Below are 23,390 nucleotides of genomic sequence, written 5' to 3' on the forward strand. Positions count from 1 at the left end.
TTAATACCGCATGAAGTAGCCTGTGGGGAGAAGGAAGGCGGTGAAGGAGAGACAGTGCGGGGATGTGCAGGACACAGGGGCACCTGGGACAAAGCTGGGGGCACTGGAACTAGACAGCTGCAGACCTTGGGCCCACCTGGCTCCCCTCCGATTCCTAAAGGTCCACTACGGCAGCCCTGGCAGACATCCTCCCCATTTTGGAGGACCCTGGCTCCTGAACTGCTCCCTCTTCTCCTTGATAGCTTCATCAGCAAATTCTTTGGCTGCTGTTACCCCTCCTTGGCCCTGCAGTCACTGGTGCACAGAAACACACCCGCAGCGACCAGAGGCCAGCTCTCCCCGCCACTCTAGGCACGGTGCTCCGGCCCCATCACTAGCTCCGCCTTCGCTTCCTGTTACCCATTTTATTTGGCTAAATTCAGCCTGCGCAAGAGGAAGATCTCTCCGACCTAGAGAGCACCTGCCCTGCCTGAGTCATTCTGTCTACACGTCCCTTTAGGAAATGGCATCTCGTAACTGGTGCGAGCTGGAGGAACAGACAGACCCACTGACTACGACTCCTGAACCGCTTCTGCCTGAACTGCTGTTGGTCTGGGCTCCCCTCCTCGGGGTGGTCAGCAGGACTGGCCCTGGCACCCTGCTAAGCCCCTCGGTTATGCTTTGTACTATCTGGAATCAATTCTTGACCTTCTCCCAGCCTCATTTTCCTGATCTCTGGAGTGAAGATATTACCAAAAGGCACCTCATAAGGTATGGTGGAGCTACACAAGATACGGCATGATTTGCAACCTCCCCCCATGCTCTTGCTACCCGGGTCATGTAGAAATTTGGTCCTAGCCTCATAGAAGGCTTTGGAAATAACAGCAATCCATTCAGGACCCACAGTACATCCATGATACCTCACTCTAGACCTCCATTAAATCTAGTTCTTCTCAGAGTCTGTAGTACTCAGGGACCCAAAGATACTCAGAAACAGAAACACCCTGACAGATAACACCTGTGTCCCACCCCACAACCTCGAGTTGTTGCTTACCTTGTGTATCATCACAGTTGCCAGATTTCGAGGAAGAGGACTGGGACTGGGGTGGTTTACTACTTCCTCCTCCGGATCCACTTCCTCCTTTGGATCCACTTCCTCCTTCACAGCTGCCACTATTTCCTCCTCTGGATCCACTTCCTCCACTATGGCCACCACTGCTTCCTCCCCCATAGCTGCCTCCACTTCCTCCACCGTGGCCACCACTGCTTCCTCCCCCATAGCTGCCTCCACTTCCTCCTTTTGATCCACTTCCTCCACTGTGGCCACCACTGCTTCCTCCCCCATAGCTGCCTCCACTTCCTCCTCTTGATCCACTTCCTCCACCATGGCCTCCACTGCTTCCTCCCCCATAGCTGCCTCCACTTCCTCCTCTTGATCCACTTCCTCCACCATGGCCTCCACTTCCTCCTCTTGATCCACTTCCTCCACCGTGGCCTCCGTAGCTTCCTCCAGAGCTACTGCCTCCACTTCCACCTTGAGATCCACTTCCTTTCCCGCCTCCAAAGCCCTTTTGTTCAGCGCCACAGGAATCACTGATCAGGAAAGAAAACAGAGAAAATGAGTGTCCCCCACCGATCTGCACGGTCCAGACCTAAACGCGAGTCTTCCTCAGTTGTCTCTCACACAGAGTGGAGGACAAAGGCAGGCTGGCTCCCCACACAGCTCCCAGCAATCGGGACCAGTCCCTGAATGCCACCCTCCTTTATACTGGCCAGACCCCTGGGCCCCTGATGGGATGAGGAACCCTCACGAGACCCTTGTGCACAGGAACTTTCCCAGCTGCCTCTGTCCCAGGACTGGAAGTGACGTCAGGGGCTAGGCGTTCCCAGGGATGCCACCAAGTCCTAGCACTTACAAGTCCTCCTGGCCGCCCTGCAGGAGGCTGCGGTAGGTCTCAATCTCCTGCTCCAGCCGCGTCTTGATGCAGAGCAGCAGGCTGTACTCCTGGTTCTGGCACTCTGTCTCGGCCCGGATCTCAGTCAGCTGCCCCTCCAGGCTTCTGATCTGGTCCTGGATCTGCTGCAGCTGCCCGCAGTAGCGGTTCTTCGTGTCTTCCAAGGTCTGCTCCAGGGCCGATTTCTAGGGGCAGAAGGAGGCTCTCAGCAGGGGGGTGCGGGATGGCTTTTCCCCGTCTTTCACCCCAAAGCCTGCCATGTCACGCCATGTCCGGGCAGAGGGTCAGGAGAGCAGAACCACCAACCATGCTCAGCTGGGACTGCAGCTCGATCTCCAGCGCCTGCACGCTTTGCCGCAGCTGGGTCAGCTCCTTGGTGCTGCACTCCTTCTCCTCGCCGCTGTTCTTCACCTGCTGCTCGATCTGCGCCATCTGCAACAACACCAGAAGCTCAAGGAGGACCAGCCTGGGCTGAGGCTGCCACGGCAAGGTCCCGCCCCCTCTCATGGCACCCACTTTCCAGGGTCAAAACTAAGTCAAAGCCCAGGACTCTCCGATCCAGATCCCCCAAACTAACTTTTTTCTCTCGGCAAGATCCTTCACACCTTGCTCCTAAACCACCTTTCCAAACTTGGTTTGTTTTGGTTTGTTTGTTTGTTTGTTTGTTTGTTTGTTTGTTTGTTTGTTTGTGGACCACATTCAGCAGTGCTAGGGGTGACTACTCCCAGTTCTATGCTTGTATGGAAAGGTGCTGGGGGTCGCTCCCAAGGGACCATGGCAGTGCTAGGGGTCCAATCTGGTCCTCCTGCGTGCAGAGCAAGTGTTCAGTCTATTGAGCCACCTCCCTGGCCCTCTAACCTTATTTTACATGACCGCAGACATGCACATTCTCACACTGCAGCCTCTGTCCTCTTTTGGGATGCTCTAGGCCAGGGACGGGAGACCCAGCCGGATGGGGGAGAGGGGTCAGCACACAGCATATAGTTCACGCTGATTGAGGGCCATGCTGCTGACCTCTGCTAGAACCTGGCTGCCCAGGGCCCTGAATTTTCATGCTCAGCTGCCATTCACAGGTTTGTATGGCCCGAAGCTTCTCCAGCAGCCGTCTGTGGCCTGTGTCTGATTGCTGAGCTCTGTGCACATAGCCAGGCACCATCACTCTGTCTACATGCCATGGAATTGACAGAAGGTGAGTGACAGAGGGGCCAGGGAAATAGTACAATGGGGAGGACATTTGCCTTGCACTCAGCCAACCCAAGTTCGATTCCCAGCATCCCATATAGTTCCTTGAGAAACATCAGGGGTAATTCCTGAGCACAGAGCCAGGAGTAATCCCTGAGCATTGCCAGGTGTTTCTCCCCCCCCAAAAAAAAGGTGAATGAGAGGGGTCTAGAGGATAGAGGGGGGTGGTGGAAGGGGATGGCAAAAGGGGGAGAGAGAGGAGGGCAGGGGCCCATAGGCAGCTCAGCGGCCCACTCTGCTCACCTCAGACTCATATCTTTGTTCGATGTCCTTGCGGTTCTGCTCACTGAGCTGCTCATACTCCTGGCGCATGTCGTTGAGGATCTTGGTGAGGTCTCTGCTGGGCGCCGCGTTCATCTCCACGCAGACATCACCAGTGGTCTGGCCCGTCAGCTGGCTCATCTCCTTCCGGGGAGGAAGGAACCAAGAGGTGAGGTGACCGAAGCTGCCGGCGCCCTCACTGCCCTCCCCTTGCGCTGTAACCAGGGTCTGAGTGGGGAGACAGAACCCAGCCCCTCCATGGGCAGTGCTAAGCAGCATCTGGAAGTCTCCTCAAGCACCAGGGACTGGAGGTCTCCCAGGCAGTGCACCCAGCTCGCTCCACACACACACCCTCCCCCCTATCTCTGCACTGCCGCTCCCCGGTGTCCCCATAGCCAGAAGCATCAGGGCCCTACCTCCTCGTGGTTCTCCTTGAGGGCTTTCTTTTCCTCCTCCAGAGACTCCAACTGCAGCTCCAGGTCGGTCTTCTGCATGGTCAGGTCGTCCAGCACCCTGCGCAGGCCGTTGATGTCTGCCTCCACACTCTGGCGCAGGCTCTGCTCCATCTCAAACCTGCAAAGCAGCCGGCGGGGATGGGGAGAGGGAATGAGCAAGAAGAGGCCAGTCCCTGAAGGGTCCCCCCCCCACACCTAGAGTACCAAGGGGTGGAGGAAAGGGCTTATGAGAGGAAGGGGAGTGGCGGCAGGGCTCACTTCATCCTGAAGTCATCCATGGTCATGCGAGTATTGTCCAAGTCCAGGAGGGTCTTGTTGTTGTTCACTGTGAGACACACAATCTAAAAAGAGATGTGCCAGCATGGAACACAGGCTCCCCTCCTAGGACTATGGTTCAGGGGGCAAGAGGCCAGACAAAGCCACAGAAGAAGAGGAACCCATCCAGAAAGATGCTCAAGCTGTGGGAGGTGCTCCCAACATCTGGCATTAGGGCACCCAACCCTCGAAACTTTCCACAGGGCGCGGAGTATGGCCTTTAGCCACTCGCTCAGGATGGATCTGAAGAAATGACCAAGAACTTCAGGGGGGTTCGAGATCAATGACACACAACTCCTCGAGGGATCTGCTCATTGGCTATGATGTTTGGAGTATGCTAGTTCAGGCGGGGGGAGGGAAAGAACTTGTGGCTATAGGGAAGTCCAGAAAGAGTTCAGGGAGGAGGTGGTTCTTGAAATAGTCACTACCTAAAGGATGGCTAAGGTCACACATGAGTGAATAAGTGGAAGAGATTTGGGGTGGAATAAATAGAACATCCAGAGGCAGTGATGGTGTGAAGGCAAAAGCAGCAAGTGGCTAGACTATGAACTGCTTGAGGAGCAGAGGCTAAGTCTGGAGCAATATTCTGCCTGCAACAACACTGACAGGTTGTTATTCACTAACCAGATAACAGATAGTTAAGTGGATAGATGTGACTGTGGGTGGATTGATGCATGGATGCATGGATGCATGGATGGATGGATGGGAAGAGGGAGGAAGGAAGGAAGGAAGGAAGGAAGGAAGGAAGGAAGGAAGGAAGGAAGGAAGGAAGGAAGGAAGGAAGGAAGGAAGGAAGGAAGGAAGGAAGGAAGGAAGGAAGGAAGGAAGGAAGGAAGGAAGGAAGGGTAAATGAGTGGTAGATGAATAGAGAAATGATGGGTGAATGGGAAGTGAGAAAGAAGGAAGAATGGAAAGGGAGAATGAAATGAAGGACAGATGGATAGATGAACAGACAGATAGATGATGGATGTATGGCTGGGTGGAAAGGTAGATGAATGAATGGGTGGATGGATGAATGGATGGGTAGATGAATAGGAAAGTGGGTGCATGGGTGGTTGGATGGATGATGGGTGGATGGATATGTGAATAGAAGATAAATACATAGGTAGAAGAATGGATAGGTAGATGACATTCATGACTTAAACAAGTAACTTGTGTATCTGGTTCAAGAAGACTGAAAAAATGCAAGTCAGGCTCTGATAGGAGCCTAGAAGGAGCAGGAAGGAAAAGATATGATTTCTGTTCAAACCAAGAGGATTGAAACTCCCAGGGAGTGAGAAGAGAGACAAGATCAGATGCTCCCTCTCCCGAATCAGGACAACATGCTTTGGGCAGAAGCATGCACACTCTTCTCTCATGGCATTAGACAAGTTTAAAACCAGCTGAAACTGAGAGCTGGTCTTCCCACCCTCTGCATTAAATGGGGAGAAGACCAGGTCCCAGAGAGAGTACAGGCTCTTCATGGCCACACAATCAATTGGTGGCAGACCCAGAACCCACAATCAATTGGTGGCACCTCTGGGTCGCAGGGAAGGGTCCCCATTGCTCTGCTCCCTCCACTCTGTGACCACACCCCAATCTGGACCCAGGCTACAAGGAAGCCCCCCACATCCAGCCCGAAGCTTGCCATGTGGATCTTCTTCCTGACTCTGCCCAACCTCTGAGATCTGGGAGCCAGATGTTCAGAGGCCACAGCCCAGGCCAGAGTCTCAGCAGGTGCCACACTCAAATGTGTTTCTAACACAAGTGGAGTTTGCAAAAGATGGATTCCCTGGCTTTTCTCTCCGCTTGAAGAGTAACGTCTAAACTGAGATGGTGGCAGGGAGAGAGAGAGTGATGGAGACAGCTTGGCACCCCGCCTACCTGCTTCTTGAGATCCTCGATGGTGTCGTAGTAGTCAGAGTAATCTTTCCGGCAGGTCTTGGACTCCTGCTTCTCATACCATGCCCGGATCTTACTCTCCAGGTCGGCATTGGCCTCCTCCAGTGCCTGCACCTTTTCCAAGTAGGTGGCCAGCCTGGAATTGAGGCCCTGCATCGTGGACTTCTCATCAGCACCCAGGATACCACCATCGCCGCCTGGAGCCCCGCCACCGAAACCACCCCCAAAGCCTCCTCCAGAGCCCCCAAAGCCTCCTCCAGAGCCCCCAAAGCCTCCTCCAGACCCCCCAAAGCCTCCTCCAGACCCACCTCCAAAGCCACCTCCGTAGATCCCAGAACCCCCAAAGCCTCCCCCAGACCCACCACCGCCAAATCCTCTGGAACCTCCACCAAAGCTTCCGCAAAAACTACCGCCGCTCATGCCCCCGCCAGACCCTCCACCGCAGCTGGACCGGTAACTGCCTCCCCCACCGCGGCCACAAGCCCCGGAGCTGCCCCCGCCGCTGTAGCCGCCAGAGGAGCTGAAGCGGCTGCAGGAGGAGCGGGAGCTGCCCCCGCCCGCCCCGCAGCTGCTGATGCTGTAGTAGGAAGATTGTCCGCAGCTCATGGTCCTGCCGGTGGGTTCCTGCAGGTAAGATCAACAGGAGGAGAGTAGAAGCTGGTTGCTTCGTCTATGGCTGTTCCTCGGGAAAAGCCTACTTATATCCCCCGTGGAAAGTGGCACACCTGGGTGTGCCCTCTGCGCCAGCCTCCCTCCATGGCGTTCTGGGACAAGGAGGCGGCTGGCTGTCCCAGGCTCCGCGTCCTTTGGTGACTGCCTGGAGGTGGCCCAACCTCTCTCCATTGTGTGGGGTAATTTAATGATATTAGGCTGTCAGGGGCCCATAAATCATTACTACCCCCAAGGGGCTGACCCAGATCCCGTAGTTTATCTCTGGCTGCGCTGCCAGCATATCTGAGACTGAGCCCCTCTGGGGTTGACTCCCAGGCTGGGAGTGATTCCCCCCACACACACCACGGATGGCACTCTGCCCTCTTTGTGCCCACTGGGGCTAGGGCAGCAGGAGTCATTAGAATGGCTGGTGTGGGGGAACACAGCCCTGATCCACAGGTAACCCCAATTGGATGAAGAGCCCAGTTCTTCTTCTTCCTGAGGATCTCTGAGGCTGCTGGGGTAGAATCTGCCCTCCAGACACTCCAGTCTGATGGAGGAGGCTCCAGTCTAATGGAGGAGATGGATGGATTGCCAGAAAAATCTTGGCTGGTTTCAAAGCAGCTTGTGGGAAACAGCAGGCAGAGGACACGGGGAGGTCTCCGGGAGGGAGTGGACTGGGTAGGTAAAGGGGGGCTGATGCTAGCTGACCTCTGAACAGGAACCATGCAGCCTCATTGCCTTCTGGCAGCAGCTGTAGACATGACCTTGGCTGGGTCTAAGCCCAGGAGGGACATAGAGACTCCCCCGTGTCCTCCGGAACAAGCAAGCACCTGGTTCCATGATACCCACCAAGGTCGGAGGGAGAAGATGGTGGGCTCGGGCCAGGCCACTGAGCTACGCCCCAGCTCTGTTCTCTGGCCACTGAAGCACCAGCTCCCTCATTCACCTCTCAGAAGGACTCTCAGAGTCCTTTAGTCAGCCTCTGGGTGTCCCTCAGCCTGAGCCCAGCCACTGCTCAGTGCTCCCTCTCCGCATAAGGGCACGAATAGAGAGGGGACCCATGTCTGACCAAATCACTCCCTAATTTTGCCCCAAGAAAAGGGTCACTTTCCCAGCATTCAAGGCCCATGCAGACTCTTCCATTCTGACCCCCATCTCCTGCCGTTCCCTAGTCCCCCCTCCCTAACTCAGACATACCTTGCTCCAGTCACCTTCCCACCTAGATGACACTCATTGCTCCCAGATTCCATCAACCCAAAGGTCCCTCCCGGTCTTTCCTACCAGAAAACTCCTGCTGGTCTTTGAGGACATGTCCATGAACCTCCTTCTCCAGGAAGTCTTCCTAGTTTCTCCCTCTAGGGCTGCTTTGCTCTGATAGTGTCTCATGTTGTCTCTCTGCATCTCCAATCACCATCCTGTGTCCACAAAAGAACCCAGCTCCCCCTGTGCCTGCTCAGTGGGTTCTGGTCCAGAGCCCAGCACCATGTCAGGGATGAAGGAACGCTAAGCAGCCATTCCAGAGAGACAGTAAAAACTTAATGAGAGGGCTGGAGCAATAGCACAGCGGGTAAAATGTTTGCCTTGCACACGGCCAACTCGGGTTCGATTCCCAGCATCCCATATGGTCCCCCGAGCACCATCAGGAGTCATTCCTGAGTGCAGAGCCAGGAGTAACCCCTGAGCATCGCCAGGTGTAACCCAAAATAAAAAAAAAAGAAAAAACTGAATGAGAAAGAAAGCAGAAAGCCAGGATCTCTGAGCTAAAGGGCTTTGGAGCTTCCTACAGGACCAAGAGGCTCTGAGATGTGTCTCAGGGACAATTTGGTGAACCAGAATCACTTGGCAAGGATGGCTCTGCTTTCCTCTGGCTATCAATCTTCTAATTTGGCAAGGAGTAAGTCTCAGCTGCCCCCCCAAATACCCCCTGGACATAGCCTCCTGAACACCCATCCGTGTTTGAAATCTCCTGGTTAACAGAACCTAAGTTGGTCCCCAGCTTCATGTCTGTAGGAAGCAACGACTTATTGTGAAGAGTTTATTCACAGAGCCGCACCCCCGGCCTCTGCCATGTGAATGACCCGGCTTCACGACTAGTCTCAGAAGAGACACCAAGACCATGGAAGTCATAGGTATACTGGTTTTCAAGCTGAAAACTCTGGGGTCTCCTCAGAAGGGGGCAGGGGCTGGGCAGGGCGAGCTGAGAATAGTCCCACCTCCACAGATCCTGGAGCCCCTGGAGGGCATGGCCACATGGTGACACCTCCAAACTCCACAGTTACTGACAGCCCAGTAGGAGCACAGCAAATTAGATGGGAAAGAAGCCTACGTAGAAGCCCGATAAGCTCAATAAACAAAAGCAATAACACTGAAGGCTCAACTAGTAAGAAACAACTCAGTCAACCCTCAGACGATGACTTTAATAGCACTATTGTGAGATATAACAATTTTCACAAATTTTCTTTTATGGAATTTTTTTGATGATTTCAATGAACATTTTTTTGTAACAAAGAAATATAAAATAAATTATTTTATGCTGCTAAGGGGGGCAAGCTGGGGACAGTGGTGAAGGGAAGGTAACACTGGTGTTACCTTTGGTTCTAGTACATTGAATACCTGAAACAACTGTGTTATGAACAACTTTGTAAACCATGGTGTTTAAGTAAAGTGGGGGGGAGGGGGCGGGAGTTTATTCGCAGGTCAGAAAAATAGTACAGCAGGTAAAGCAGTCACTCGCCTTGCATGTAATAAACCCAGGTTCCATTCCTGATACGCCAGATGGTCCCCTGAAGCCCTGCCAGGAATGATTCCTGAGCTCAGAGCCAGGAGTGTACCCTGAACACTACCCAGTGTGGCCCAAAAACAAACAAAAATCAGTTTATTCACAAAATGTTCTTTGCTATCTGACAGGTAATTCTGAAGCTCACCCTTGGATAGTTACAGAGTCCTGGGATTTCCTTCAGGAAGACATCTCTGTTGAAACGAAAGGCAAGCTGACCCAGCAAAAGGAAGTTTCATAAGTGTCTGAGCAGGAAGTGCCAAGCACAGGGAGTGAAAAAAGCCAACAAGCAGATCAGAGAGATCTGGAAGGCCTTTCGGGAGCACTGCAGGGGCGTCTCAGACGGGTGACTGGGGCCTTTCCTCAGGCTGTCGCCCAGCTCTGCTAGCTCCATCTCCCCAAATACCGGGAGGGGTGCCCGCCCCAGCTGCACCCACTCTGCTGCCCTCCCCCCACCCATGTCGGTGTGTCCCCTGGGTCCAGAGTGGACCGGGGGAGGAGAGGTCAGGCCGACTCAGGGTGAGGGCAGAGCTGACCAAGCACTGCCTCGGGCCCAGCCCCTGCCCTCTCTGCAAACGGGTTCACCCAAGGATCCAGGCTTGGCACCACCCAGCGGTCGTTCCTGCACTCCTGGATTCCCACCCGGCAGCCCTGGGCCAACTCAGCCCCTCCCAGAAGCCCCTCACTCTGCCCAGCACCAGGCAGCAGCTCGCCTGCTGGGTCTCCCTGAGGGCCGGGCCCAGCACAGGGGTCAGTGAAGGGCAGCGGAGTGAAGAGAAAAGGGAAGCGGGCTGCACACCCTGCATCCCCTCACCCTTGCGTCCCGCGCCTCGGTTTCCTCCTGAGAAGTCCCTTCGGAGTCATCAGAGGCAGAAAGACAGTGGGTGGGTGAGGCCATGCGTGCCGGGGCCTGGAGGGTTGAAGCCCACCTACCTCACCTGCATCAGCCTGCCCCCCCCCGTCCCGGGCTGCCTCTGCTCCCAGCATGGGGGCGTGGGTGGGGGCCCATGCGGGGCTGATTCTGTGTCCCACAGACAGCATGAGGGACCCCAGCAGAGCCATCCCCCAGCACCTCCCTCCCCTCTCCACATCTGGACCAAGGTACCAGCAGGGCAGGGTGAGTTCAGGACCAGGGCTGCGGGGCGGGGAGTGGCCTACAGCACCCCCCTCCCCGAGAGCCGGCACTCCCCTGGAGTATTTCTGAGCCCCTGCCTCCCAGAAGGCACAGCTCAGGCCCCCCACCCCGTACCCCAGAAACTCTGCTGCCTCTCCTTCTACAGTTGGGGCAGGGTGGGGGAGAGAGGGATGGGAGGACTCAGACAGAGGAAGCAGGAGGTAAGCAGAAGAGAGTTGGCCTGAGAGGGGTCCCTGGAGGGTGAGATTGGGGACATGGTCAGTCTTCGCCAGCCAGGAAGCCCCACAGCCCGTAAGCGGCTGCTCCCCGCCCAGTGCTGACACGGAGCCCCAGGCAGCCAGAAGCGCCTGACTCAGCCAGTAGCTGGCGGCCTCGGGGGGTGGGTGGGCGGCTTCTGCGCCCGCCCCACCATTAGTGACTGACTGCACGCCCCTCTTCCTCACCGGGCTCCCAGCCTCCACCAAGCCAGCTCACCCCGGGTCAGGGCTCAGCCCTGATCCCGAGCACACGCCAAGCAGAGGCCACCTGAGGTCCCGGTCATCTCCTTCCACTTAACCTGAAGTGGAAACCTGAACCTCCGTCTCTCACTGGGTTTGGATTCCACCCTCAGGGGCATCTCCGGGGGATAGGCCCGGGCCTGGGCATGAAGGGCTCGGCCTGCCAGACCTCCCTCCCCCTCCTGGGAAAAAAAAAAAAATGGGGTCACACAGAGCCTGGGAGAAAAATGAATAATCCTCCAAGTGTGGGGGAGTGCCGTGCAGTGGTGGGCGCTGGGGGGTTGCCATGAGGGTACAGCCCAGACTGGGAGATCAGGGAGGGTCCCCCTGAGAAAGAGACGGGAGCGGGGGTGAGTAGGAAGAAACTGGGGAAGGAAGCACCCCACAGGGGAGAAACAGACAGGGCGCCAGTGGCAGCACCGGGCGGCAAGGCGGAGGGCAGGGGCTGGTGTGGCTGATGGCAAGGGTCGGCGTGGCTGAGGGCAGCATGGGTCACGGTAGGGAGCACCTTTGAGGAGCACCAGTGGGGAGCACCAGTGGGGAACACCATTAGGGAGCACTCTTGGGGAACAGCATGGTCAGGAGCAGAGGCAGTGAGGTGGCACCCTCGGGCCACCATCTGGGAAGGGAGCGGTGAGGGGGGCATGAGGAGCTGTGACCGAGAGGGTGTCAATAGATTGTGAAAGGCACAACCTTTCCAGGCTGTCAGGGGCGGGGCCTACTCCCACCACCTCTCGGACTGGCTGGGAGCCCTGTCATTCGTGATCACCCCATGCCTCCAGTCCAGTCTTTCCCAAAGTGGGTGCTGATGCCCCCCTGGGGCGGCCGAAACCACCCAAGGAGTGGGAGTCCCCTTGGGTGGCACTTTCTGTTTGTTCTCTTAAAGAAGGTCCATCGTTTCGGGGAACAGGGGGAGGGGAGGGAGGGATCTTTTTCTGAAAGCAGGGGGGGCAGTCAAAGTCAAAAATCATTTGGGGGGGCTGGAGCAATAGCACAGGGGTAGGGCATTTGCCTTGCACGCGGGCAACCCGGGTTCGATTCCCAGCATCCCATATGGTCCCCTGAGCACCGCCAGGGGTAATTCCTGAGTGCAGAGCCAGGAGTAACCCCTGTGCATTGCCAGGTATGACCCAAAAAGAAAAAAAAATCATTTGGGATCTCGCTCTCGTTTATTGAGTCCCCATTCAAACAAATGGGGCCAGGGAGCAGGGGGGTCTCACAAAGGTAAGGCACCCTGGTTTCTTCCATCAAGGAGACTCCAGGGCCCCAGATAGGACGATGTTGCTTTGCCCTCCAGCCCTGACCCAGTTCATCCGCTCGGTTGGTTTTGGGGAGGCCATACCTGGAGGCGCTGGGGGTTGGGGGGTAGGCAGTCTGCACCCTAGTCCATTGAGCCATCTCTCTCCACCCACTCACAGTCACTTTTAACTCACTCAAGCCCTTGAGGCTCAGAGAGGCTTCGTCACAACGGGAGGTGGGCAGGGTCTGCCCCACAGCGGGAGGTGGGCAGGGTCTGCCCCACAGCGGGAGGTGGGCAGGGTTTGTCCCCATAGCGCCTTGGCCAGTGCTCTGCCCCTCCAGTCCCAGCCTCATACCCTCTGGGTCCCCCTCTGCCATCTTCCTCACTGGGTCTCCCTCCTGGTTCTGTCGCAATTCATCTCCTAGGCTCCCCCACCAAGGGGAATAAGCTTCAGAAACACATCTGAGGGGCAGAGAGACAGCAGAGCAGGTAAGGCACAGCCTTGCAAGCAGCAGACCCGGGTTCGATCCCCAGCACCCAGGAATGATCCCCGAAACCCAGGAATGATCCCCGAGAGCAGAACCAAGAGTGAGCCCTGAGCACAGTCAGGTATGGCAAAAAAAATAATAATAGTAAAAATAAAAAATAAATCAACACACCTGAATGAGTGAATGAAGGAATGAACGAGGAGTGAGTAAATGAATGAGGAGTGAGTGCATGAATGAGGAATGAGTGAATGAATGCGTGAACAAATGGTTCTCACTAGTCCTGGTCCAGGGCCTTCACTATTCTCTCTCTCTTCTCTCTCTCTCCTCTCCGTCTCTCTCTGTGTCTATCTCTCCCTGTCTCTCTGTCTCTTTCCCTGTCTCCCTATCTCTCTCCCTGTCTCTCTGTGTGTTCTCTCTGTGTGTCTCTCTGTCTCTCTCCCTATCTCTCTCTCCCTGTCACTCTCTGTCTCTCTCTCTGTCTCCTGTCTCTTTCCCTGTCTCTCTATATATGTCTCTCTGTCTCTCTCTTTGTGTTCTCTCTCTGTGTCTCCTGTCTCTCTCCCTCTATGTATGTCTCTCTGTCTCTCTCTGTGTCTCCTGTCTCTCTCCCTGTCTCTCTATGTGTGTCTCTCTGTCTCTCTCTCTGTTCTCTGTGTGTGTCTCTCTGTCCCTCTCTGTGTGTTCTCTCTGTGTGTTTCTCTGTCTCTCTCCCTATCTCTCTCCCTGTCATTCTCTCTGTCTCTGTGTGTGTGTTCTCTTTCTCTGTGTCTCTCTGTCTCTCTCCCTGTCTCTCTGTGTCTCTCTGTCTCTGTGTGTTTTCTGTCTCTCTCCCTGTGTCTCTATGTCTCCGTGTGTCTCTCTGTCTCTCTCCCTATCTCTCTCTCTTCCTTCCTCTCTCTCTCTCTCTGTCTCCCCCCACACCCTTTCTCCTATGCTGAGCCTCCACCCCACATTCACCAGAGCACCTCAGAAGAACTCTATTTCCCTCACAGCCCCAGCCCGACAGCTGATACCAGGAGTGCCTTGAAGCTGGCATCTGTCCTATATGTGCCCTGAAGTCCTGGCGTCCCCCATCACCTCAGGGCACCTCGGAGTTCGGGAGGGAGCCCAGACCCAGACTCACAGGCCTGCGGGACTGGTGGCCACGCAAGAATAACAGGTCACCTGTGGCCTCAGGGAAGAGCCGCTCTCCAGAGCAGGTGCTGGAAGGAGAGTCTGTGGCTCCCTGGACACTTCTCAGGCCTTGTCACAAAAAAAAGATCTCCCCAAACTATAAAAGACCCCAAATTCTGAATTTCAAGGTGGGCGCCATCCCCTCAAACAAAAAGCTCAAGCTTGGCTGCGAAGGAGGCGTGCTTCTCTTGCGGGGCTCGGCCTGCAGAGAGAGAGGGACAGAGGGACAGAGCGAGCAGGCCAGAGCAGCAGCGCCCAGCATCCTGGCTGGCCGGGTCCAGACCCTAGAGCAGGGGCCCTTCCAGCCTCAGTTTGGCTTCGGCTCCCGCTAGGGAGGGCAGGGCAGGGAGGGCAGGGCGGGGAGAGCAGGGCAGGGAGAAGGGTGCCTCCCAGATTGCTTTGGCGGGTAGGCGGGGATTGGAGCCAGAACGCTGGGCGGCAGTTCCCTCCGTGTCCACTAGACTGTACTATGGAGTCACTTTCCTGGTTCCTGTCTGGGGTGGGGCTGGGGGTGGGGAGGCAGACTTGGTCTTAGTGGGGTGCTTGTGGGAAGCAGCGGTCTCAGCTACATCCCAGTCAATGCTGGCCCCATCCTTGCCAGTGGAGCAAGGGGCCTAGGGAGAAAACCCCAAGGGCAGTTGCCTCTATGTGGATGACTGCTCTGGGGGGCCCTTATCGTCTGGGGTCCCCGGTACCCAGGTTGGGCCCACCAGGAAGCCAGCTGCCCCCCCCCTTGCGCCTCTGAGCCCACTAGCCACCAGGTGGACTCTGTCCACTACCCAGGCACCGGACAGGCCTTCCCTCCTGGAAAACCCAGTCCCTGCACCGAAGTCTAAGAAATTCAGTTGCTGGGGCTGGAGAGATAGCACAGCGGGTAGGGCATTTGCCTTGCACGCGGCCGACCCGGGTTCAAATCCCAGCATCCCATATGGTCCCCTGAGCACAGCCAGGGGTAACTCCTGAGTGCAGAGCCAGGAGTAACCCCTGTGCATTGCCAGGTGTGACCCAAAAAGAAAAAAAAAAAAGAAAGAAATTCAGTTGCCACTACTCCTCCCTCTGGGGTGAGAGTAGACTCTGGCACCCTGCCGGGCTCGGGGCGGTCTGGGGATTTGTGTGCCCAGCTGAGCACTCTGGCTTGGGGCCTTCCTGGAACGACGAATATTCTCTGCTCCTCATTCGGATTCCTGGTTCCGGGCATAGGGTTGGCCATCACTAGGAGCATCAGGCAGGCCTCCTCCCAGCTCCCGGCATGGCGCCACAAAGTCTCCCTTCCCAGTCTCTGAGAAGGCGCCTCCCAACGCCCCTCCTCTCTGCCCGGCCCCCTGCCCCAAGATCAGTCCAGTTCAAATCCTCTTATTGCCAACCCCAGTGCAAAGACAGTAGTGAGGGGACTCAGGGACATGATGCTCGCCTCCCTTCCCTGGGGTTGAGACCAGGCCACGAGTGAACCCACGTCACTTCATTCCTAATAACTCACCCTCTTTCTGGCCCATTGATGGAGCCCTGGGTGTGTGCCAGCCATGGTGCTCAACCCCAGTGCCTATATGAGATCACCAAGTCCCCCCCGCCCACCCACCTCTGCCTGCTGGAGTCAGCGTTTCTGTTCTCCACTTAAGGAAAGGAGATTTTGCCCTCACTGTTATGCCCATCCGCACGGGATCTGGGGTCCCACGTCTGGTCCTCAGTCCAGGCTTCCTGCCCCTGTGCCCTCAAGACTAAGCCTTTCACTAGCCCCAGTCCCGCCCTCTGTGCCCTTCATTCATGTTCCAGATGAGTGAGCTGTTGAAACTGATACCATGACGAGTCGACTAGTCGGCTAGTTGAAGCTTTCCCAGCCCTGGGCAGTGAGCCCCACCCACTTCTGGAATCTTCACTACTCATGCAGATGAGGTCTTCCCCTTCCTCCTCCCTTACCAGCCCCCCACAACCAAGACAACAAGTTCCCCACCGAGAAAGTGTGCTCCAACCCTGCTCCCCATGTGCGTTCATTCACTGGCTTCCCGTGGCCCCCAAAGCGGAATTTGCTGTGCTTACTAGGTGGCACAGTGACCGTGGGCCTCCATGGTCAGCCAGCCAGGTCACCATATAGATCAAAGCCAGGATTGGAAGCAGTCTGCTCTCAAAACCTCTAAACATAGCCTTCACAAAAATTCCAGCCAGAAAGTTAGTACAGGACTTAGGGTACAAATGCCGGACTCTGTTTCTATGTCATGAATAACATACTGAGCACTGACTTATATAGTCCTGGATGCCCCCAATCAACTCAAAGTGCCCTGTGCCCCCCCAACTCTATGGGGCCTGAGCAGGACCAACCCCTTGGGAATCCTGAGTAGACTCCGGGTTCCCTGAAACACTACTTGAGAGATTCCCCTCTCGTCACACACACACACACACACACACACAAGCACCCTTCTCAGAGATCCACCATGCTTGAGACATAGCCTCCCCATGCCCCAAACCTGCCCTGCTCCAGGAACTGTGCTTCTAGCCTTTTGTTCTAGAGAATCCTCACAACAAATCCACACAGTAGGGACTGTCATTGTGCCCACTTTACAGAGGTAGAAAGAGAGGCTTGGAAATGATAGTTTGCTTGCCCTCCCTCTCCTTAACAGCAGAGCCAGCGCTGGGGGCAAGAACAGATGAGCTGTAGACACATGATGGTCTACACCCACTGGCTAGTCTACACCCCTATGGGATGCAGGCGCTCAAGGAAACCCACGGTTTGTATGCAGATGTATGCGTGTACTTCTGGAAGTGGGGGGAAGGAAGGTCTGTACCCCCAGCATCATTGTCTCCAGGGAATGAATCCCTGATGAACAAAGCATTCGGAATCCCTGAACTCAGGAGGCACTCAGTAGTAACGAGTTGCATGAATGAGCCAGCAGAAGAACAAATAAGGGACTGGAGGAGTGAGCGAGCAAGCAAGCACGTGCCTCCATGCCCGAGGACACGCGATGACCCAGTACACAGACCAATCGGTGTCTTTGAGATGGTGAGAGTTATCCTGGGACCTGAGCCCGGGCCTCCCCCAGGCCCTTTTCCCCAGTCCCCGAGGCCCAGCCAGGTGTTCGGATGAGCTCCAGAAGCTGCTCCCCCACTCTCCCACCTCCTCTTCTGACAATGACCAGGCAGAGGCGGGTGTTGTGCAACGGAGATAATAAACTTTATTGACTGCCAGGAGGGAGGGGGCAAGGGTAAGGCAGGGCTCAGGTATGAAATGCTTGGGGCATGAGGGACTGGGGGGGCAGGAGAGGATATCTCCATAGAGATCCTGGCCCACAAGGAGGGTGGGAGAGGGGGGTGGTCTCCTGGGTCTCCTGAGCACTACTGGGCAGCCTCAGTTCTTGGTGCGCAGGACTTGCTCGTGGCTGGACACCACCTTGCCGTCGTGCACGTCCATGACCTTTGTGCGGATCTGGCGGCTGGAAGAGGTCACTGGGGAAGAGGAAAGAGGGTGTTAGCAGCTGTGGTTGGGCAAGAAGAGACCAGAGTGGGGAGCTAAAGGACTCGGGGCACTTAGAACTGCCATGATCTAAGCAATGATCCCTGCGGCCATGGTGGCACCCAGAACTAAGCCCATCCCATTGGTAGGTTTCCTTCAGAGTAGATGCCCCGTGTTGGGGGACAGGGTATGTCCTGGGCTGAAGCTTTGGAGTGGACCCAAACTGTCGGGTCATCCTGATAGAGCAGAGAGGGGCTCTGTCCATGGTGCTGACCTCAGAACCATGGGGTCTGCTGAGGACAGACAAGCTAGAGGCAGAAGCCACCAAAGATTTAAAAAGTTCCTTCTACACAATGAGTTATGTGGACGATTTTGGAGAAGGTCCTTGCTCTGCTCCCTTCCCGAGAAGCTCTGGTGCAACTCAAGATTTTCGGGAAGACAGGATGGCCTGAAGACCAGGGTGGAGGAAGAGACTTACCGTCTCTGGATGACTGGGAGCCAGAGGAGAACTGGGCAGACGAGAGGCTGTGAAGACAAAAAAGAGGAGCTCATTCGATCATTAGCTCATGGTGGGGGGTGGGGGTAGTGTGAATCATGGTGATGGATGGGCAAGGCGGGCCCCCCACTCACTGGGCGTCCTCGCCCTCCAGCAGGCGGCGGTAGGTGGCGATCTCCTGCTCCAGCCGAGACTTCACGTCCAGCAGGATCTTATACTCCTGGTTCTGCTGCTCCATCTCGCAGCGCAGCTGGGCCAGCTGCTCCTCCACGTTGCCGATCAGGTCCTGGATCTGGGACAGCTGCATGCAGTAGCGGCCCTTGGTCTCCTCCAGGCTGTTCTCCAGGGAAGCTTTCTGTGAGGGAGGGAAAGAGGATCAGAGGTCAGCATGACTGGTCCTTCCCCTTCCCATGTCCTGGGCATGCCCGCGGTATGGCAGTGCCCCTCACCCCCCACCCCATCCTGGACATGCCCACAGTATGGCAGTGCCCCTCACCATGCTGAGCTGGGACTGCAGCTCGATCTCCAGGTTCTGCACGGTGCGCCGGAGCTCAGAGATCTCGCTCTTGCCGCTCTGCACCAGCTCGCTGTTGGTGGACACCTCTCGGTTCAGTTCCTCCGTCTGCAGGGGAGAAGACTCATTCAGGCAAGGCCGATCCTGGGAGACGACTCTGCGGGGACCCTTCCGCCCTGGGCAACACCCACCTTGCTGAAGAACCAGTCCTCGGCGTCCTTGCGGTTCTTCTCGGCCATCTTCTCATACTGTTCACGCATCTCGTTCAGGATGCGGCTCAGGTCAATGCCGGGAGCGGCGTCCATCTCCACGTTGACGTCTCCGCCCACCTGGCCTCTCAGAGAGCTCATCTCCTGGACGGCGAAGGACAACCACCGTGAGAAGCCTCATGCTGGCAGCCCACAAAGGGGCCCTTCAGAAACGTGCTCCGGGCTGGACACGGCCCCTCCGCTGTCCTACCGCCTCCTCTTCCCTCCCAGCTTAGCTTCTAAGCTGGCTTTTTCCCGCACGCCCTCACCTCCTCGTGGTTCTTGCGCAGGTAGGCCAGCTCCTCCTTCAGGCTCTCGATCTGCATCTCCAGGTCGGCCCTAGCCAGGGTCAGTTCGTCCAGCACCCGGCGCAGGCCGTTGGTGTCAGCCTCCACGCTCATGCGCAGGTTCAGCTCCGTCTCGTACCTGGAACAAGCCACGAGAAAAGGCGTGAGATGCCCATTCTGGCCACACTACAGGCTTTGTTCTCCTCCCCCTGCAGCTTCTTCCCATAGCTGGCAGCTTGTGGGCGGTGTGGGAGCCAAGCATGAGCTCGGCGAGGTCGGACACAGTGCCCATTGAGTGCTCAGACCTGAACATTCCTGGGGGGAGGGCAGGCACTCCGCGCCTCATCCTGCAGCGGTATCAGGGGAGGGGAGATGCTTTCACTTGGGCCAGCCAATAGCACACAAGACTTCCAACTATGGCTCCCTCCTGGTGGGGCGCGGCAGAGCACCTGTCCCTCAAGCCATGTTTCCCAGACCTGGCTGCGTGACAGAATCACCCAGAAGCCTGTGCAAAATGGTTGAATCACAATGCTGGGGTGGCTCCCAGGACTCCGGCATTTTTACAAGCACCCTGAGGGGCTTGCACACTGCCATCCTGGCACTCTAAAAGTGCCCCACCTTAGGCCCTGGAATGATAGCACAGTGGGTGGGATGTTTGCCTTGCACACGGTTAACCTAGGGTTCAATTCCCTGGCATCCCATAGGGTCCCCCGAGCACTGGCAGGAGTAATTCCTGAGTGAAAAGCCAGGAGTAACCCCTGAGCAACACCGGGTGTGGCCCAGCAACAAAAAAGAAAGAAAGAAAGAAAGAAAGAAAGAAAGAAAGAAAGAAAGAAAGAAAGAAAGAAAGAAAGAAAGAAAGAAAGAAAGAAAGAAAGAAAGAAAGAAAGAAAGAGAGAGAGAGAGAGAAAGAAAGAGAGAGAGAGAGAGAGAGAAAGAAAGAAAGAAAGAGAGAGAGAGAGAAAGAAAGAGAGAGAGAGAGAGAGAAAGAAAGAAAGAAAGAAAGAAAGAAAGAAAGAAAGAAAGAAAGAAAGAAAGAAAGAAAGAAAGAAAGAAAGAAAGAAAGAAAGAAAGAAAGAAAGAAAGAAAGAAAGAAAGAAAGAAAGAAAGAAAGAAAGAAAGAAAGAAAGAAAGAAAGAAAGAACATTTGAAAAACTAAAGTGCCCCACCCCAGGGAGGCAGCCCCCAGAGTGACCCACCCCAGAGAGGCAAGTTGCATGGCCGTCACCCCTGACTCACTTGGTGCGGAAGTCGTCAGCCGCAAGGCGGGCATTGTCGATCTGCAGCAGGACGTTGGCATTGTCCACAGTGGCCGCGAGGATCTGCAGGTGGGAGAAAGGGGGCATGGGTCAAACAGATGGCAGCAGCCTGTCTTCCCTGCAGCCAGCACCAGGCATTTGCCGTCCTGCTCCTGCTAGAGTGACCCCGGGGGCTTGCCTTGGCCCAGCAAGATCTCCTCCCACAGCCACAGCTGTTAGAGGGTCCCTCGCATGGTCCAGCTGTGACCCAGGACAGCTGACTGGTGCTCGGCAGAGAAGGAGCAAGGAGCCCCAGCCACAGAGTCAAAAGCTTTCACATCCGGTTCCTCTTCTACCCCCAGTCTTGCTGAAAAACCTGAGCAGGCTCTCAGGTTCTTGGGTTCACCACCTGCTAAGCAGAGGAGAGATCTAAAGCTCTCCAGATGCCGTCCCTGATCTGCTCTCTGTGTGTGTGTGTGTGTGTGTGTGTGTGTGTGTGTGTGTGAGCCAGTCCTGCTGACCTCCGCGTGCACTAGCACTGCTCCCTCCCAAGCTCATAGGACAAGGGACCCCCAGTGGGACTTTTCCAGCTGGCACTGTGAAACACAACAGATCGGAAGAGATCTGTCCAGAGAACCCTGTACTGACGGAGTTCCCGCCTTTCTCACCCAATCACCCTAATCCTCACCAGGCAGCCCTGCCAGACAGCCAGGGCTGCCAGGGGCACCAGCCCACCAGGCTCCATCCTGGGCAGGGCACCTGAGGTAGACCCTCCACCCACCCACCCACCACCAGCTAAGGGGAGGGACCAACTCGTGCCCCTCGGACTCCTGGGCGTCGCCTGCCAGACAGCTCAGGTGAATAAGCTAATGAGCGGTTTGGGCGTCAGCCCGGGTCCCGTTAGTGCTGCCCCTCCCTTCCCGGCACCCAGGACAGGTAGCTGCGTCCCGTGGGGGGCAGGTGGGCCGGAAGGGTTGGCTCCTCCATGCATGGCCCAGGACAGGGCACAGCCCCTCTAGAAGCTTCCACGTCCCCCTCTGTAAATTAGCAGGCAGGTAATTGACACTGAACTTAGGGGTCTGGAGAGCCGAGCCCAGGAGTGTCTGTCTGAGCTGAGCACGGGAGGGGAGGCAGCTCCCCGCTGACCAGATCTACTGGGGTGTCCAGGGCCAGAAGAACAGGTGTGGGGCCAGAGTCCGGGGGCCTAAACACGCCCGGGGCCGGAAATGCCCACCGCATCCCGTCCCCAACCAGGTCCCAGCCCCCACCTTGCTGCGCAGCTCCTCGATGGTCCGGAAGTAGGGGCTGTAGTCCTTGCTCTCCTGCGGACGCTGCTTCTGGTACCAGTCTCGGATCTTCACCTCCAGGTCGGTGTTGGCCTCCTCCAGGGCCCGCACCTTGTCCAGGTAGGAGGCCAGGCGGTCGTTGAGGTTCTGCATGGTCACCTTCTCGTTCCCGGAGAGGAGACCATCGCCACCACCCAGGCCCCCACCGAAGCCTCCGCCGAAGCCACCACCGAAGCCACCGCCCAAACCTCCACCGAATCCTGCACCCAGGGCCCCGCCGAAGCTGCTGCTGCTGCTGAAGCCGCCGCCATAGCCGCCCCCCATGCCGCAGGCCCCCCCAGAGGAGAAGCGGGAGGAGGACATGGTCATGCCCCCGTAGGCGCTGGGTGCCCGGCAGGCGCCCCCGGCCAGGACGGACGACATGCGGCTGGAGCCCCCGCCGATGCCGCAGGAGCCCCCGCCGATGTTGCAGGAGCCCTTCATGGAGCTGGAGGAGAACTGGCGGCTGCAGGAAGTCATGGTGCTGAGAGCGAGCGGGCGAGCGAGCAGAGAGCGAGCGGAGAGCGAGAGAACGAGGTATGATCGTGCTCAGGGGAGCGGAGGAGGCTGTGGTGCTTTAAACCCCGGGGAGGGGGCCGGGCCTGGCCTCCTCCGGCCCCCTTGGCTTTCATCAGCCACAGGCAGCGCCAACTCCCATCCAGGCCCCTCCTCACCTTCGCCTCGTCATGTCTGTCATATTTTACTGGAAACTCATTGTTTGGGGTGTTTAGGGTTTCCAGTCCCGCCAGGCGTGATTCATTCAGGAGGAGTGGGCCTGCGGCTACACTTTCCCATGGGCCCCCGAGTCCGGGTGCTGGCAGCACCAGGTGGCAGGGAGCAGGGCCTATCTGCACCCCAAACCTAGTGACCCACTCGCGTCCTATGAGCTAACCGGGCCTCTGGCATTAGCCCCTGACCCCAGCTGGCACCTGGCTCCAGGCATGTATGCAGGAGCCAGGGATGCGTCCTCAGCTTTGCCACACCCGGGGGACAAAGTGAGTTCCCCACCCCACCCGTGTGACCGGGAGCCGGGGTCAGGAGGCTGCCCCTGCTCAGAGACTACCCCGCCAGACCCGCGCTCCGGCTGCCCGGGAAACCTCCTTTGGAAAGAAGCCTCGGACTCTGAGAATCCTTCCCCAGGCCTGCGCTCCCATCTGGCTAGCCCACACCCCGCCGCATCCAGCTCTGCCTTTGTCACCTGTGTCACCCGGGACGGATGTGTGTCTGCACCTTGTTTATTTTCTTTTTCATCTGTAAAAGTGGGAGCAGAAGCTGACCGCAGCCTGCCCAGAGTTCCCCGTGGCTGAGCACCCGAGGGGGCACTTGGGAAGTGGGTAGGGCCTTGAGTCTGGGTCCAATTATCAGAACCCAGGCGGTATGCCTGGGCAGGTGGTGCCGAACCCCAAAGCAGGCTGGAAGGGTCTTCGTGGAAGGGGCCCTTTGCAGACCTGGCCCAAGAGGAGTACTGGGGGATTAGGGAAAGGGGGGGAGGGGCTGACATTGGGGATCCCAGCAATTCCCAAGGGTCCCTAACTCCTAGGCTCTCTAGGGCCCCAGCAATCCGTTTGCTCCTGGATTGGGAGTTTCACCCAAAACCTCAGTTACCCTCCAAAATTTCCTCCAAAGACACCCCCCTGCGGCTCCACCCACTCCTGCCAGCCCCTCAGCCCTGCGGACCCTGAGGGCAGGTCGGGAGGAATGTGGTCTTGTCTGGGGCTGCCTGACACGTCCCATCTCCCCAGACAGGCCCCAACAGCCCCGCTGGCCGCTGCGGCTCTTCCTAGAACCA

The 23,390-nt window shown here is 56.8% G+C and overlaps 2 protein-coding genes across 2 annotated transcripts; both read right to left on the reverse strand.

Annotated features, from left to right (window-relative positions):
- On the reverse strand, nucleotides 1-6,694 carry KRT9 (keratin 9). The gene is made up of 8 exons (XM_004608956.2): nucleotides 6,071-6,694; nucleotides 4,151-4,233; nucleotides 3,854-4,010; nucleotides 3,420-3,581; nucleotides 2,241-2,366; nucleotides 1,896-2,119; nucleotides 1,034-1,572; nucleotides 1-20 (listed from the first exon to the last, which is right to left on the reverse strand). Exons 1-8 carry the CDS (start codon nucleotides 6,692-6,694, stop codon nucleotides 1-3), a joined length of 1,935 nt encoding a protein of 644 aa, XP_004609013.2.
- Nucleotides 6,695-17,283: 10,589 nt separating this feature from the next.
- Nucleotides 17,284-22,081, reverse strand: LOC101555201 (keratin, type I cytoskeletal 14). Its single transcript, XM_055131936.1, has 8 exons — nucleotides 21,545-22,081; nucleotides 20,278-20,360; nucleotides 19,021-19,177; nucleotides 18,695-18,856; nucleotides 18,486-18,611; nucleotides 18,124-18,344; nucleotides 17,972-18,018; nucleotides 17,284-17,486 (listed from the first exon to the last, which is right to left on the reverse strand). Exons 1-8 carry the CDS (start codon nucleotides 22,079-22,081, stop codon nucleotides 17,389-17,391), a joined length of 1,431 nt encoding a protein of 476 aa, XP_054987911.1. The 3' UTR covers nucleotides 17,284-17,388.
- Between the last annotated feature and the right edge of the window lie 1,309 nt (nucleotides 22,082-23,390).

The sequence above is a fragment of the Sorex araneus genome, chromosome 3 (assembly GCF_027595985.1).
Source record: "Sorex araneus isolate mSorAra2 chromosome 3, mSorAra2.pri, whole genome shotgun sequence".
Classification (NCBI taxonomy): Eukaryota; Metazoa; Chordata; class Mammalia; order Eulipotyphla; family Soricidae; genus Sorex; species Sorex araneus.

What these genes read in the sequence shown, in the direction of transcription:
- LOC101555201 (XM_055131936.1), bottom strand. Translation starts at nt 22,081, where the DNA reads ATGACTTCCTGCAGCCGCCAGTTCTCCTCCAGCTCCATGAAGGGCTCC. An exon ending in TCGAGGAGCTGCGCAGCAAG is followed by an intron (nt 20,361 to 21,544) that starts GTGGGGGCTGGG and finishes TCCCACCTGCAG; the next exon opens with ATCCTCGCGGCCACTGTGGA. An exon ending in CTCCCAGTCATCCAGAGACG is followed by an intron (nt 17,487 to 17,971) that starts GTAAGTCTCTTC and finishes CCTCTTCCCCAG; the next exon opens with TGACCTCTTCCAGCCGCCAG.
- KRT9 (XM_004608956.2), bottom strand. Translation starts at nt 6,694, where the DNA reads ATGAGCTGCGGACAATCTTCCTACTACAGCATCAGCAGCTGCGGGGCG. An exon ending in AACAAAGATATGAGTCTGAG is followed by an intron (nt 2,367 to 3,419) that starts GTGAGCAGAGTG and finishes GTGTTGTTGCAG; the next exon opens with ATGGCGCAGATCGAGCAGCA. An exon ending in TGCAGTCCCAGCTGAGCATG is followed by an intron (nt 2,120 to 2,240) that starts GTTGGTGGTTCT and finishes TTCTGCCCCTAG; the next exon opens with AAATCGGCCCTGGAGCAGAC.